Source organism: Lissotriton helveticus, chromosome 4_1 (genome assembly GCF_964261635.1).
Source record: "Lissotriton helveticus chromosome 4_1, aLisHel1.1, whole genome shotgun sequence".
Classification (NCBI taxonomy): domain Eukaryota; kingdom Metazoa; phylum Chordata; class Amphibia; order Caudata; family Salamandridae; genus Lissotriton; species Lissotriton helveticus.
Window position 1 is genome coordinate 1,476,591,774 of NC_136063.1, and position 14,669 is coordinate 1,476,606,442.

At 48.9% G+C, this 14,669-nt stretch overlaps 1 protein-coding gene across 1 annotated transcript in view; it reads right to left on the reverse strand.

Annotated features, from left to right (window-relative positions):
- Positions 1 to 264: 264 nt before the first annotated feature.
- Positions 265 to 14,669, reverse strand: part of CAGE1 (cancer antigen 1) — a 1,568,844-nt gene continuing 1,554,439 nt past the window's right edge. Inside the window, exon 16 of the mRNA XM_078688067.1 lies at positions 265 to 388. Coding sequence (XP_078544193.1) covers positions 314 to 388 — 75 coding nt within the window. The 3' untranslated portion in view covers positions 265 to 313. The remainder of the gene's footprint in view (positions 389 to 14,669) is intronic.

Consider the following 14,669-nt stretch of genomic DNA (forward strand, 5'->3'; position numbering starts at 1 on the left):
ACCTTACACAAGTACCTGATTACATTACACAAGGTCAGGTTCCCTTTTTTTTAGGCACGAGGAGATTAACTGATTTGCTCGCAATCTTAGGATGTTGCGTCTCTTCACCAGGATTCAAACCTGGTTCCCCAGTTAAAAAGTCAGCAGCTCTGACCATTAGACCACATCTTCTATTTTGAAGCCCTAACAAAATGATAAAACACACATATAAAGATTCAAGAAAAGTTTATTTTAAATTTGCTTTACACAACAAAATGATTAAACGTAGTTTCATAAATACTTTATCAATAGCGTCATTGGTAGCTGTGTTGGGTTAAATTTCATGTGACTCTGTCACTTTGCTGGCATCTTGAGTAGGATTATCAACTTGACATTCATCAGTCTGAACCTAGAAAACATGAACGGTTTGCTTTAAAAATTACTCAAGCAAATGATGGTCATTAGTTGTCTACCCACAGTTATATGATTTTTAGTTGAGCAATGCTATAACATGACATTTGAAGCAGCCCTCCTCCTTAACCAGAAATTTAAGCGGGAATGGAGACATTTGTATAATCATGAGGCTAGGTTAGTTTTTAAAAGCCAACTCACAATCTGCAAAAGCTTAATTGTGAAATTGGAAAGGTCATAATTAATTCAACAAATCCTTTGGCCTCTAATGCTGCAAACTGTTTAACAAATGTAACTTGCTGTTAGCCTTAACTACCACCTTATAGCTACTGCCACATCCCCGCTCAATACTCGTGTGAATACATAGCTTCATTTTTGGGTAGACAAACCCATCTAGATATAGTCATTGAACTACTCACTCTTTCCATCCGGACGCCCGTCTCAGACCGTGTCAGCCTACACCTTCTATGTACTGAACTTCATTTGTGCAGTACATCCAGAAGGTGTTGTATGTTTAACAAAACAATTATATAGACTGGCTCCCCCTTGAGCCATGCATTACCAACTAGAATAAAACCACACTTCCTCCAACAAGGGCAGCCTTTTACAGGTACCTTGCGTAAGAAGCACGCAGTCGATGTAACAAAAAATGCAAGCTTAAATCTAATATGCCAGTTCCCCTAGCTCAAAAACCTAGTGGAGTAGGGGTTTGTTTATGTTTTGGCGATTTTTAAAGCGCGCAAATACCCGGGGGTGTCTCGGCGCTGACTGAGCAGTCGATGGCTATGATAGATTTTAAAGTGGGAACAGCCATGTTTTTAGTTTCTTCCTGAAGCTAAAGAGAGTTGGGGCAGTTTTGATGGTGATCGGGAGTGAATTCCATAGTCTGGCTGTGGAGATCACAAAGCATCTATCACCCCCGTTAGCTTTCCTTGTGCGCTGGACTTTGAGCAGATTAGCTGAAGATGAACGAAGGGTTCTGGGGTTTTCGAGCGGACGAAAGGCGTCCTTGAGAAACTTCGGGCCTGAGTTGTGCATGGCTTTGTAGGCGATGCACAATGCCTTAAATTTCGTACGGCTCCTGACAGGGAGCCAGTGGAGTAGTCGGATGAAAGGGGTTATTGAGGTGAACTTAGGTATGTGTAGTAGAATTCTGGCTGAGGCATTCTGCACTAGCTGAAGTTTATCAAGAACCTTTTCCTGTGCATTGAGAAGAAGGGCATTACAATAATCCGTTCTGGCAAATATAAGGGTGCTAATCAGGGTTTTTACAGCTGATATGGGAAGATAGGGAAGAAGTTTCTTAATCTTCTTCAAAGTGAAGAAGGAGGTGGAAACTACGGAATTGACGTGATGATGGAAAAGTAGTTTGTCATCGAATGTGACTCCGAGATTACGGACCTTGGTAACAGGTACTGGTGGAGGTCCCATCTCTATGGGCCACCACAGGGGAGACCTGGCAGGTTCCAATTTCCCGAATGTCATCACCTCTGTTTTTTCAGAGTTTAATTTTAGGCAGTTTGAGGACATCCAGGAACTGATGGCGAGTAATCCTTCTTGGAAGTTTGCTGCAACTGTCAATCCATCATTGTGTACTGATAGGACGAGCTGGGTATCGTCGGCATAGGTAGTGAGACTGATGCCGTAAGATTTAATCACCTTCGCCAAATCCAAAACGTAGATATTAAATAAAGTCGGACTTAGCAAGGATCCCTGTGGTACTCCGCAAGGAAGGGAGAATGTGTGGGAGAAGTAAGGGCCCAGTTTAACTGTATGTGATCGATCAGCCAGAAAGGAGGCAAGAAGTTCTTTGGCTTTGTTGTGAATGCCAATTGCTGAGACACGGTCGATCAGAGTGGCATGATCGACCGTGTCGAAAGCCGCAGATAGATCCAGCAGTATCAATACTGCTGCTCCTCCTTTATCTAGTGTCATTCTTATTTCGTCTGCTGCCTTTACTAAGGCTGTTTCGGTTCCGTGTTCCTGCCTAAAGCCGAATTGGGTGTCGTCCAGTAGGTCATTTTCCTTGATAAATTTGGTAAATTGTATATTCATTGCTCTTTCGAATATCTTTGATGGGAAAGGAAGGCAAGCAATTGGTCTGTAGCTGGATGGGGAAGCGGGATCGAGAGTGGATTTTTTCAATAGTGGCTTAATGATGGCCTTCTTCCAGACTGAGGGATAGGAACCGGTAGAGAACATAGAGTTACAAATGTTAGTTAAGGCGGGGGCAATGGCGTCAGGGATGAGGTTAAGGATAGAAGGTGGACAAGGGTCTAAGGGTGATCCTGATTTGGTGCTAGAGATTTGTTGGGATATTTGTTTCTCTGAGACTAGTTTGAAACTACTGAAGGAAGGGACATTGCTAGGCGGAGGTTGTTTAGCTATGGTAGATGAGGGAGGTTCGTGACGAAATGCTGAAAAAATAGCGGTGACTTTGTCCTTAAAGAAATCGGCAAGGGAGTTGCAGAGTGATTGGGACGTATCAGCAGGGGGTTCGGAAGGGTTTGAGAGATGATTAACTACCTGAAACAGCTTTCTTGCGGAGTTTTGGGCCAGATTAATCTGGGAGGTGTAATAGATGGTTTTTTCGGAGGTAATCAGGTCTTTGTATTTGGATAAGGCATTTCTATATGATATTTTATCAGTAGGGTTGTAGTATCTTCTCCAGTGTCTTTCTAAATTTCTGCAATGTTGTCTTTGAAGACGTAGGGATTCTGAGAACCACGGGGCAGAAGGAGATTTTCTGTTACGTTGAAAGGTTTTGGGGGGTGCTAGTTTGGAACATGCCGTATCCAAGATGTTGAGATAATTTTTGGAGGCTAGTGATGGGTCAGGTTCCATTGTGTTTATACCCTCGGTCATCATCGCGGCAAGGTGATGGGTATCGATGTTTTTCCAATCTCTTGATGATGTAGGGGGCAATGATCCGGGTCCGGAGGAGTTGTCACCCCAAGTCTCTGTGATAAATAGTAAGTCGAGATTGTGTGACACTATAAACTCTAGGATTTCTAGTTTATGTTTAGGGAGGGAGCGTACGTTAATGAGTGCTGCTAAAACCTGTTTATGGGTTTTTGCAGGGGAAATGTGGTTGGAGCATGCAGGGCATTTGTGAGGACCTATTAGAGAGTCCGTGTATAGAAATTGAGGTGTAGAGTGTGGTAGGTTGTCCGTGGGTTTGAGATCTAAAAGTTGAGATGAGGTATATTTGATCAGAGTAGAGGCTAAGGGGGTCTGTTGAGCAAAAGAGCCAGGGGGGGTGGCCCTGGGCCCGATCCAGGCGCGGACGGGCGCAGACGGGCTTGCCTTAGGCGTGCATTCGGCGTGCAATCGGCACTCCCGCTGCGCTCGTCCGCTGCATGTTCGGTAGGTGCACATGTTTTATGATGAAAGGGACGTAGGGGGGGAGGGCGTGGCCAACAATAGTGGGCGTGGTCTGGGGAGTCCCTGGAAATGGCGGCAACATTTGTATTGAACCCGCAGCAGCGATAAATCCGCGGCGCGGGGGATGCCTGACGAGTGCTACACACAAAATGCTAAGTGCCCGGGAGGCGATCGGTAAGAATTAAAATGCAGTTTTGAACAGTTTTAAAATAATGCTAGCTATCGAGTCTCCCGGCTTCCGCCTCAGGAGGATGCTGTCAGCTACTGGTGCTTGTAATTCAGCGCGATTAAGTAGTCATTCGGGGGGGAGGGGGCGTGGCCAACAATAGTGGGCGTGGTCTGGGGAGTCCCTGGAAATGGCGGCAACAATTGTATTGAACCCGCAGCAGCGATAAATCCGCTGCGCGGGGGATGCCTGACGAGTGCTACACACAAAATGCTAAGTGCCCTGGAGGCGATCGGTAAGAATTAAAATGCAGTTTTGAACACAGTTTTAAAATAATGCTAGCTATCGAGTCTCCCGGCTTCCGCCTCAGAAGGATGCTGTCAGCTACTGGTGCTTGTAATTCAGCGCGATTAAGTAGTCATTCGGGGGGGGGCGTGGCCAACAATAGTGGGCGTGGTCTGGGGAGTCCCTGGAAATGGCGGCAACAATTGTATTGAACCCGCAGCAGCGATAAATCCGCTGCGCGGGGGATGCCTGACAAGTGCTACACACAAAATGGTAAGTGCCCTGGAGGCGATCGGTAAGAATTAAAATGCAGTTTTGAACACAGTTTTAAAATAATGCTAGCTATCGAGTCTCCCGGCTTCCGCCTCAGGAGGATGCTGTCAGCTACTGGTGCTTGTAATTCAGCGCGATTAAGTAGTCATTCTGTGGGGGGCGTGGCCAACAATAGTGGGCGTGGTCTGGGGAGTCCCTGGAAATGGCGCCAACAATTGTATTGAACCCGCAGCAGCGATAAATCCGCTGCGCGGGCGATGCCTGACGAGTGCTACACACAAAATGCTAAGTGCCCTGGAGGTGATCAGTAAGAATTAAAATGCAGTTTTGAACACAGTTTTAAAATAATGCTAGCTATCGAGTCTCCCGGCTTCCGCCTCAGGAGGATGCTGTCAGGGTAAGCCTTTTGGCAGAGAAAACATTAACACAGATCCTGCCTGTTGTATCCCTGTGCTTTTCCGGTGCTGTGATGCCATCTCTTAGCAACTTCCAGAATCCTGATTGTGGAATTTCGGAGAAGCAGGAGCTTGTAGGCAGTTGGGGTGGAGGCACACAGACCAGGGGTCGTTGCATCTTACTTAATAAAACGGTTCTACTTAAACTACCGCTTCCTTGCATCCCAAAACTGCCCAGGTTGTCTTTAGGCCAAGTAGTACTACTGAAGTAGTCACTATTATCATTTTTGCTAAATTACAGCAGGAGGCAACCAACAAATATCATAGGCCATGATCCTTTTAGACCCATAGGCAGACTTTGCCACAATGAATGCCACTTCACTGTTTCAGTTTGAGGAAGTGATGCTCCAGAAGTTGGCCTTAAACAGGTGTGCTTCTTCCTTGAAAAACAGAGACATGTGGTGTGCATCTAACTATATAGAGGCTGCACCGAACCCGGGCATGTTTGGTATCAAATATGTTTGAATCACACCCTAACACCGATTACAGTGTTGGGAGTATGATCCCATGTACTTGGGGGGTCCTTAGGGAACCTTCTTGTACTCCCGGTAACAGCCTTACAGGGTCTGCTAGCAAACTAGTGCTTCTGTCGACCACAGGCATGATTCTGTCCTCCTGCTGCTAAGCCAAGCTCGAGCAGGGGAAGGTAGAACAATAGTTTTCAATCAATCAATCAATCAAAGCATTTATATAGCGCACTACTCACCCGGAGGGTCTCAAGGCACGGGGGGGAGAGGGTACGCTACTGCTCGAACAGCCAGGTCTTGAGCTGCTTCCTGAAGGCGAGGTGGTCCTGGGTCAGGCGGAGGTGGGTCGGAAGGGAGTGCCAAGTCTTGGCGGCTAGGTAGGAGAAGGACCTTCCTCCTGTGGTGGCTCTTCGGATGCGGGGGACGGCGGCGAGGGCGTCGCTGGTCGATCGAAGTTGGCGTTTGGGAGCGTAGAAGTTGAGGCGGCTGTTGAGGTATCCTGGGCCTTGGTTGTGTAGGGCTTTGTGTGCGTGGGTGAGGAGCCGGAAGGTGATTCTTTTGTTGACCGGGAGCCAGTGCAGGTCTCTCAGGTGTCCGGAGATGTGGCTGCGGCGGGGGATGTCCAGGATGAGTCGTGCTGAGGTGTTCTGGATCCGCTGGAGTTTCTTCTGGAGTTTGGCGGTGGTTCCGGCGTAGAGGGAGTTGCCGTAGTCCAGACGGCTGGTGACGAGGGCCTGGGTGACCGTCTTTCTGGTCTCGGTGGGGATCCATCGGAAGATCTTACGTAGCATGCGCAGGATGTTGAAGCACGACGAGGAGACGGCGTTGACCTGTCTGGTCATGGACAGGGAGGAGTCCAGGATGAAGCCCAGGTTGCGTGCGTGGTCTGTGGGTTTGGGTGCGCTGCCCAGGGCGGGGGGCCACCAGGAGTCGTCCCAGGCGGAGGGTGATGATCCCAGGATGAGGACTTCCGTCTTGTCCGAGTTCAGTTTCAGGCGGCTGTTCGACATCCATTTGGCTACGTCTGTCATCCCTTCGTGCAGGTTGGCTCTGGCTGTGGCGGGGTCGTTGGTGAGGGAGAGGATCAGCTGGGTGTCGTCGGCGTAGGAGATGATCTTGAGGTTGTGCTGGCGTGCGATGGCTGCGAGGGGGCTCATGTAGACGTTGAAGAGTGTTGGGCTGAGCGAGGAGCCTTGAGGAACGCCGCAGATGACTTCGGTGGCCTCCGATCTGAGCGGGGGGAGGCGGACTCTCTGTGTTCTTCCGGCGAGGAAGGAGGTGATCCACTCCAGTGCCTTCTCCTGGATTCCGACGTTGCTGAGGCACTGTACTAGGGTACGGTGGCAGACAGTGTCGAAGGCCGCGGAGGGGTCCAGGAGGATGAGGGCCGCTGTTTCTCCGTTGTCGAGCAGGGCTCGGATGTCATCGGTAGCTGCGATCAGGGCGGTCTCGGTGCTGTGGTTGGCCCGGAAGCCAGACTGCGAGAGGTCGAGGGAACCGTTCGTCTCGAGGAAGGCGGCCAGTTGCTTGTTGACGGTCTTCTCGATGACTTTTGCCGGAAACGGGAGCAGCGAGATGGGGCGGTAGTTCTTGAGGTCGGTGGGGTCGGCTGATGGTTTCTTAAGTAGAGCGCTGAGTTCGGCGTGCTTCCAGCTCTCCGGGAAGGTCGCGGTGTCGAAGGAGGTGTTGATGATGTCCCGCAGGTGGGGTGCGATGACAGCGTCGGCTTTGTTGAAGACGTGGTGAGGGCAGGGGTCTGTCGGAGATCCGGAGTGGATGGAGTTCATCGTGTGGACGGTGTCTTCGGTGCTGATCGGGGTCCAGGCGCGGAGGGTGGTGGTGGGGGGCGGTGGTTCGGTCGTGGCGTGCGTCGGTTGAGTGCTGAAGCTGTTGTGTATGTCCGCGATCTTGTTGTGGAAGTAGGAGGCGAGGGAGTTGCAGAGGTCTTGCGAAGGGGTGATGTCGTTGTTTCCGGCGTTGGGGTTGGAGAGCTCTTTCACGATGTTGAAGAGTTCCTTGCTGTTGTGTGCGTTGTTGTCCAGTCGTTCCTTGAATGCGGTTTTCTTGGTGGCGTGGATCAGTTGGTGGTGTTTTCGGGTGGCGAGCTTGAGGGCTGTCATGTTGTCTGGTGTTGGGTTTCTGCGCCAGGTTTTCTCGACAAAATTAACGACAACAAGGGACCCCAAAATAAGTCAGCAGGGACCATGGGGAGCATACTTTTTACACAACAACATCGGTCCCCAACATTGAGAAATTTCAACACAAGGATAAAATATAGACAGAGTCAATCTATATTTTTAGAAAGGCATGTCCAGCCGGACAGTGGTCTTTCAGAGATTTTACTCAGAATACACGTATTCAAATCACATAGAGATACCTTCCAACAATCAACCAGTGTGGACCACAAGCCTGTGTCCAGTACTAACAGAGCAGGTACAAAGGGTTGATGTAGACAGCAAAGAAGGGCTTTGTAAGGTTAAAACACGTTACTCTATCAACAATACAATTGTCCAGAGTATTACAGTCATGCACTTGACATTCAGTAGTAATCACAATTCAGTTTCAGTGCCTTTAAAGTCGACGGCGTTTCGGACCCCTATTAAATCTCAGGGTCCATCATCAGGACAGATACAATGAAAAGCCTTAGGGTAATTAAGCCTCTAAATGCCTAAAAGGGGGGGAAGAGGAAATATTTACATTAAGTACAAAAACAGCGTTTGCATGATAAAGAACATTGTAAGGAAACAGTGACTTGAGTGTGACCAGTGGACGGCGTAATACCAGTCATTAGTGTCAAGTGAACTATGGTGATCGGTGCATGAATATTCATAAGGTAAAGACCTAGTGTGCAACCGTGATGAGGGCGGAGGTACAGTAATTACGGTAGTGAAAGTGTCCAGTGAAGCATACAATGCAAACAAGCCCGTCGTGGCTCAGAACAATACCGCACTGACTGAAATGGGAATATCTCGCAGTGAGGGAGTGACGGCTGGTAACAAGAGTACAGGCGCTAACTAAAACGAGATGCGTGATAGTATACGTTTACACGAAGTTGACGGAGGGAGTCAAAATGGGACCAAATGCTCACCGGGACACCTCAGGGTATAGAGGCTTGTTCCTCGGGTAGCGGAATTGCACGCGTTCACCCTGGGCAGGCGAAAGGAAATAAATGAGAACAATTCCATAACAATTATAACCAGTGCGCGGGAGACTCCAAGGTGAGAGTGTCTAACTTACCACAATCGGGTGGCGGGAGCCGCGGAATTGAATGGAGTCCGTCGGCTGCCAGGAAACCTGGTGGATGGGGAAGGAGTTACCAAATTGAATCAAAAACGGCGGTTTAGTACGGATAGGGAGGGTAAGGGGATCTGCTTACCGGGTTAGTCGGTCTAGAGATGCATTTCCTGGCGTGCTCAGAGCAGAATACTTCAGCAAGCAATATAATAGCTTCTGATTGGTCCAAAGGAAGGGCATAAAAATAGATGACGGACTCCCATAAGCGCCATCTTGGGACAGTGAGGGTGAAGAGTACAAATGGTGACGTGAAAGGTCAGTGACGTGCTTAAAAGAAAGGACAGTGACGTGCTTAAAAGAAAGCATGTAATTAGTGCAGTTAAAATACATATTTAAAGTAGAATACAAGTCTGACTACAGACAGCACCAAGTTCTTGATAAGTGACATGCTTAAGAGAAAGCATACAGATAGTGCAATAAAGATACATATTTACAACAGAAAGATAGGTCTGACTCCAAACAGCACCAAGTTTCAAATAAGGGCAGTCCATTCATCTTGAAGGTTAAGCCCAGAGTTAAGACTATCAGTCTTCAAAATCCATTTGAGTTCCTCCCTGTTCAAGAGGCGTGTAAGATCACCACCCCTGGGTGAGATGATGATTTGTGAGATCACAGTCCAGCGGATGTCATTCTCCGAGTGTCCTTTCTCCAAGAAATGTTCTACCAAGGGGGTGTTGGGTGTTTTACACCTGATACGACTTCGATGTTGAGAAATCCTCAGCTTGACCTTCTGCTTAGTTTGGCCCACGTATATCAGGTTGCAGGGGCAGAAGATGGCATATACAATGTTCTGACTATTACAGTTGGTAAATGTTTTAAGTGCATTTCTTACATTGTTGTACACAAATTCCTTGCCATCAATTGAAAAATCACAAACACACGACCCACAGCGGGCGTGCCCAAGGAGTGGGGGTAATTGCCAGTGATCGTGAAGAGTTACATTTCTAGTAGACGGTAATGCTGCCCTCACCAATTGGTCCTTTAGATTTTTGTTCTTCTTAAAGGCAAACAAGGGAGTATCCCAATTCAGTACCCCTGAGTTTAGAATGTGCCAGTTCTTTTTTACACATTGTCTAACCCGGTTGGAAACTGGGGAATAGGTAGTAACACATACCAATTTTTCAGTTGGTTGTTTAGGTTTCGGTTCAAGGAGGGTTTCGCGTGGACAGTTCCAAGCTCTCTTCATAGAGTTCTTAATTAAGCGTCGTGGGTACCCTCTGAACTGGAGTTTACCTGATAGTATGTTGGCCTCACAAAAATAATCTTCCTTTTTATAGCAATTTCTTCTCAGTTTCAGAAACTGGGAATATGGCAGACTGTCCCTCAGAGCCCTGGGGTGACAGCTGTCATAACGTAGCAACGTGTTTCTCTCCGTAGATTTACGGAAAAGCGAAGTGTATAAGATGCCTTCATGATGTTGAATATTTAAATCAAGAAAGGAGATATTACTTCGATTGTGAGTAATCGTAAAGGTAAGGCCATTACAATTGTGGTTCAGCCAGTGCAGGAAACCATCGAGTTCAGGGATAGTTCCACCCCAAATTAAGAAAATATCGTCTATATATCTCTTCCAATTTTTCAATCCCTGGTGAAAGGGGTTTGTGGGGGACAAGATAGTGTTTGTCTCCAACCAGTCCATGTACAGAATTGCTAGGGTGGGGGCAAAAACAGCCCCCATAGATGTACCCCGCACTTGTTGGTAATACTGTGAATCGTACACAAAGAAATTCTGGGTTAGACAGATTTCTAAGAGTTGAATAATAAATATAGTCGGAACTCTGTGGGGGCTGGGTCGGGTGTTGAGAATGCTCTCCATCACCAACAGGGAATCCCTCTGGGGTATGTTCGTGTACAAAGACTCGACGTCTAATGTACAGAGGGTCTCAGTTTTAGGGTCAAAAGCATGATTTTCTATGATGTTTATCATATGCATACTATCTCTAATATAACACTGGGTTGTTGGTACAAAGTCTTTTAGAAAATGGTTGACATAAAGGCCCAGTGGTTCTAAAACTGAGCCACAGCCAGAAACGATGGGTCTGCCTGGGGGTTTGTCTAATCTTTTGTGGATCTTCGGTAAAGTGTAAATCACTGGTATTCTGGGATTGGAGATGTTCAGGAAGTTATATTCATGTTGGCTGATGATGCCTTTAGACATCGCGTCTGTTGTAACATGCCTGATCAGAGTCTGCAGTTCCTTTGTTGGATTACAAGGTAACCTACAATAATGATTGGTATTAGAAACCTGACGTAGTAGTTCTTCTTTATAATTTTCAATATCTTGTAGGACAATCCCACCACCCTTGTCAGCAGGTTTAATTATTAGCTGATTGTTGTTTTTCAAGGTAGAGATGGCATTCTTTTCTTCAATCGGAATGTTAAAAGGTATGAAGAGATGAGATTTTTCTAACTCAGAAATTTCTTTAAGGATAACCTTTTCAAACGTAACAATCTCTCTCGGTATCATGTTAGCTGCCGGAGAAAAAGTGGAAGGTGGTCTGAAAGGTGTAACAGTAATTTTAGGTTCAGATGGATTGAGTTCAAAGTAAGAACGTAGTCTTAACTTACGAAAAAAGGCCATTAATTCGGATTGTAGGTCCAAGAAATTTGGGTATTTAGCGGGGACAAATGATAGTCCTCTCTGGAGGAGTGATGACTCATGGTCAGTAAGTAAGTGGTTGGAGATGTTAAAAATTGGTATAGGGGTGAGAGCACAATCAGGAGTTACCATTGGTAAACGTATACTATCACGCATCTCGTTTTAGTTAGCGCCTGTACTCTTGTTACCAGCCGTCACTCCCTCACTGCGAGATATTCCCATTTCAGTCAGTGCGGTATTGTTCTGAGCCACGACGGGCTTGTTTGCATTGTATGCTTCACTGGACACTTTCACTACCGTAATTACTGTACCTCCGCCCTCATCACGGTTGCACACTAGGTCTTTACCTTATGAATATTCATGCACCGATCACCATAGTTCACTTGACACTAATGACTGGTATTACGCCGTCCACTGGTCACACTCAAGTCACTGTTTCCTTACAATGTTCTTTATCATGCAAACGCTGTTTTTGTACTTAATGTAAATATTTCCTCTTCCCCCCTTTTAGGCATTTAGAGGCTTAATTACCCTAAGGCTTTTCATTGTATCTGTCCTGATGATGGACCCTGAGATTTAATAGGGGTCCGAAACGCCGTCGACTTTAAATGCACTGAAACTGAATTGTGATTACTACTGAATGTCAAGTGCATGACTGTAATACTCTGGACAATTGTATTGTTGATAGAGTAACGTGTTTTCGCCTTACAAAGCCCTTCTTTGCTGTCTACATCAACCCTTTGTACCTGCTCTGTTAGTACTGGACACAGGCTTGTGGTCCACACTGGTTGATTGTTGGAAGGTATCTCTATGTGATTTGAATACGTGTATTCTGAGTAAAATCTCTGAAAGACCACTGTCCGGCTGGACATGCCTTTCTAAAAATATAGATTGACTGTCTATATTTTATCCTTGTGTTGAAATTTCTCAATGTTGGGGACCGATGTTGTGTAAAAAGGTTTTCTCGACTGCTCTGCAGTTCTTCTTGGAGCTCTTGAGTTCGTCGTTAAACCATGGGGCTTTCTTGCTGCCGGGTCTGCTGGGCGGGGTCTTCAGAGGGGCGAGTTCGTCTGCGCAGTCGCTGATCCATTTCGTGAGGTTGGTGGCCGCTTGGCTGGGGTTCGTTGTGCTAGTGGGAGGGTTCTTGCTCAGGGAAGTAGAGAGCTGGTCTGCAGTGATCTTGTTCCAGCTTCTGCGGGGGACCTGTATCTGGTGATGGTGGAGCGTGGTCCTTCTGAAGCTGAAGTGGACGCAGCTGTGGTCCGTCCAGTGGAGTCCCGTGGCGTGGCTGAAGGCGATGTCCTTGCTGGAAGAGAAGACCGGGTCGAGCGTGTGTCCGGCGTAGTGGGTGGGGGTGTTGACCAGCTGCTTGAGTCCGAGGTTGGTGAGGTTGTCCAGCAGGGTGGTGGTGTTGCGGTCGTCGTTGTTCTCCAGGTGGAAGTTGAGGTCCCCGAGGAGGATGTAGTCAGCGGAGAGGAGGGCGTGTGGGCTGATGAAGTCGGCGATGTCTTCGCTGAATAGTGTGCGTGGTCCTGGGGGTCTGTAGATGAGGGTGCCTCTGAGGGTGGTCTTGGGGTTGATGTGGATCTGGAAGTGCAGGTGTTCAGCGGGTGCGAGGGTGTCGTCGGTGTTGGTCGTGATGCGGATGGTGTTCCTGTGGATGATGGCGATGCCTCCTCCTGTCTGGTTGACGTGGTCCCTCCGGATGATCTTGTAGCTGTCCGGGATGGCGATGGCGATGTCGGGCGCTGAGGAGGCGTTCATCCAGGTTTCCGTGAGGAAGGCGACGTCTGGGGCTGTGGTGTCGAGCAGGTTCCAGAGCTCGACGGCGTGTCTGTGGACGGAGCGGGTGTTGAGCAGGATGCACTTCAGGTGGGTGGTGCTGGAGTTCGGCTTGGTGGGTGCTGGTGTAGCGTGGGTCCGGTTGCAGGTGAACTTGCAGGAGTGGCAACTGAAGGGTCCGTGGGTGCGTCTCGGTGTGGCTCGGTAGCAGCCCGGGGTTCGGCCGGTGTTGAGAGCGATGAGTTCGGTGGCGTCGTAGGTCCGTCGGGTCGGCTTCCGTCGGTGGGGGCCAGGGGTCCTGGCACTGGGCGCGGTCCAGGCGCGAACGGGCGCAGACGGGCTTACCTTTGGCGCACCTTCGGCGCTCAATCGGTGCTCCCGCTGCGCGCGTCCGCTGCGCGGTCGCTGAGGGGGCGTCATAAGTAGGAGCCGGGAGGGAGGGTCAGCCGGGAGGCGGGAGGACCAATGGGAGAGGGGGGGAGGCGGAGCTACGGGTAAGCAACGGCGGGAAAGCGGCGGGAAGCACGGGGCAGCGGGGCCGGTGAGGAGCGGGGGCAGAGGCGACAGGCTGCGGGCAGAAGGCGAACCTGAGGCAGATGCGGAGGGCAGCGGCGTAGAGGAGGTGAGCGGAGGTCTTCAGCAATCAGGGAGCGGCCAGGCAGCAGGAAAGTCAGCAGGCAGGCAGGCGAGCGGCAGAGCAGCGTGGAGGGAGCGACCGCCTGCGAGGGCACAGGGGTCACAGTGAGTGACCCGGCCGGGACCCCTGTCCTGTCACAGGGAGGTGTGGCTATCTCCCAGACAGGACTTAGTGTATTGGGCTGGGGTGGGGGCGCTTGCCAGCGCCCCAGAATGCTTTGAAGGGCACATTTGGTGCCCTCCTTGCATACTCCAGTTTGAACCAGTTGAGGAACACTTGATTCCCGCTCTGGCGTGATACTGGACAAAGGACAAGGGAGTATCTTTTGCTCTGTTCAGCCCCTCTGGGTGGAACCCCCTTAGGGTAATTAAGGGCTCCCTTGTGGGTGGGTCCTCAGATTCATCGTAGGACAAGACTCAGCTCTGAAACTATGTCGCTCTTCAATCGTCTGGACACTTGGACTTTGTTAGACTTCGACTGGTACCAAAACTAAACAAAGGAAGACTCCAGCTGCTCCTGGTCTCACTGTTCTTCAAGTCTTCTTTGTCACCTGTATCTGTACTTCATCCAGGTTGTTCAACAGACCTGTGGGCATCAAGTAAAGGAGTCCCTCCCCTGCATCTGTAGGCACTGCAACAAAGCTGACCGGTCTGCTGTTCCTGTCGCCATAAGGACTTCCAGAGGCCCAGTAACACAGGTAGTAGTTCTACTGCTCCCGATAGGCATGACCTGTCTTCCCAGTCATTTTAAGGACAGTATATCTCGTAGGGGCAGCTGGGACTAAACCCCTGTGCACAGCGTCAACTTGCTATTGCCAAGGCTTGTTGTCTCTACACTCCACAGATCTTCAGGCTACAAGAATCTCCAGCCTCCAGCACCTCTCCTCTCAAAGATCAGCATCTTCACTGCAGCCTCTGCACTGTGGGCCACCATCTTT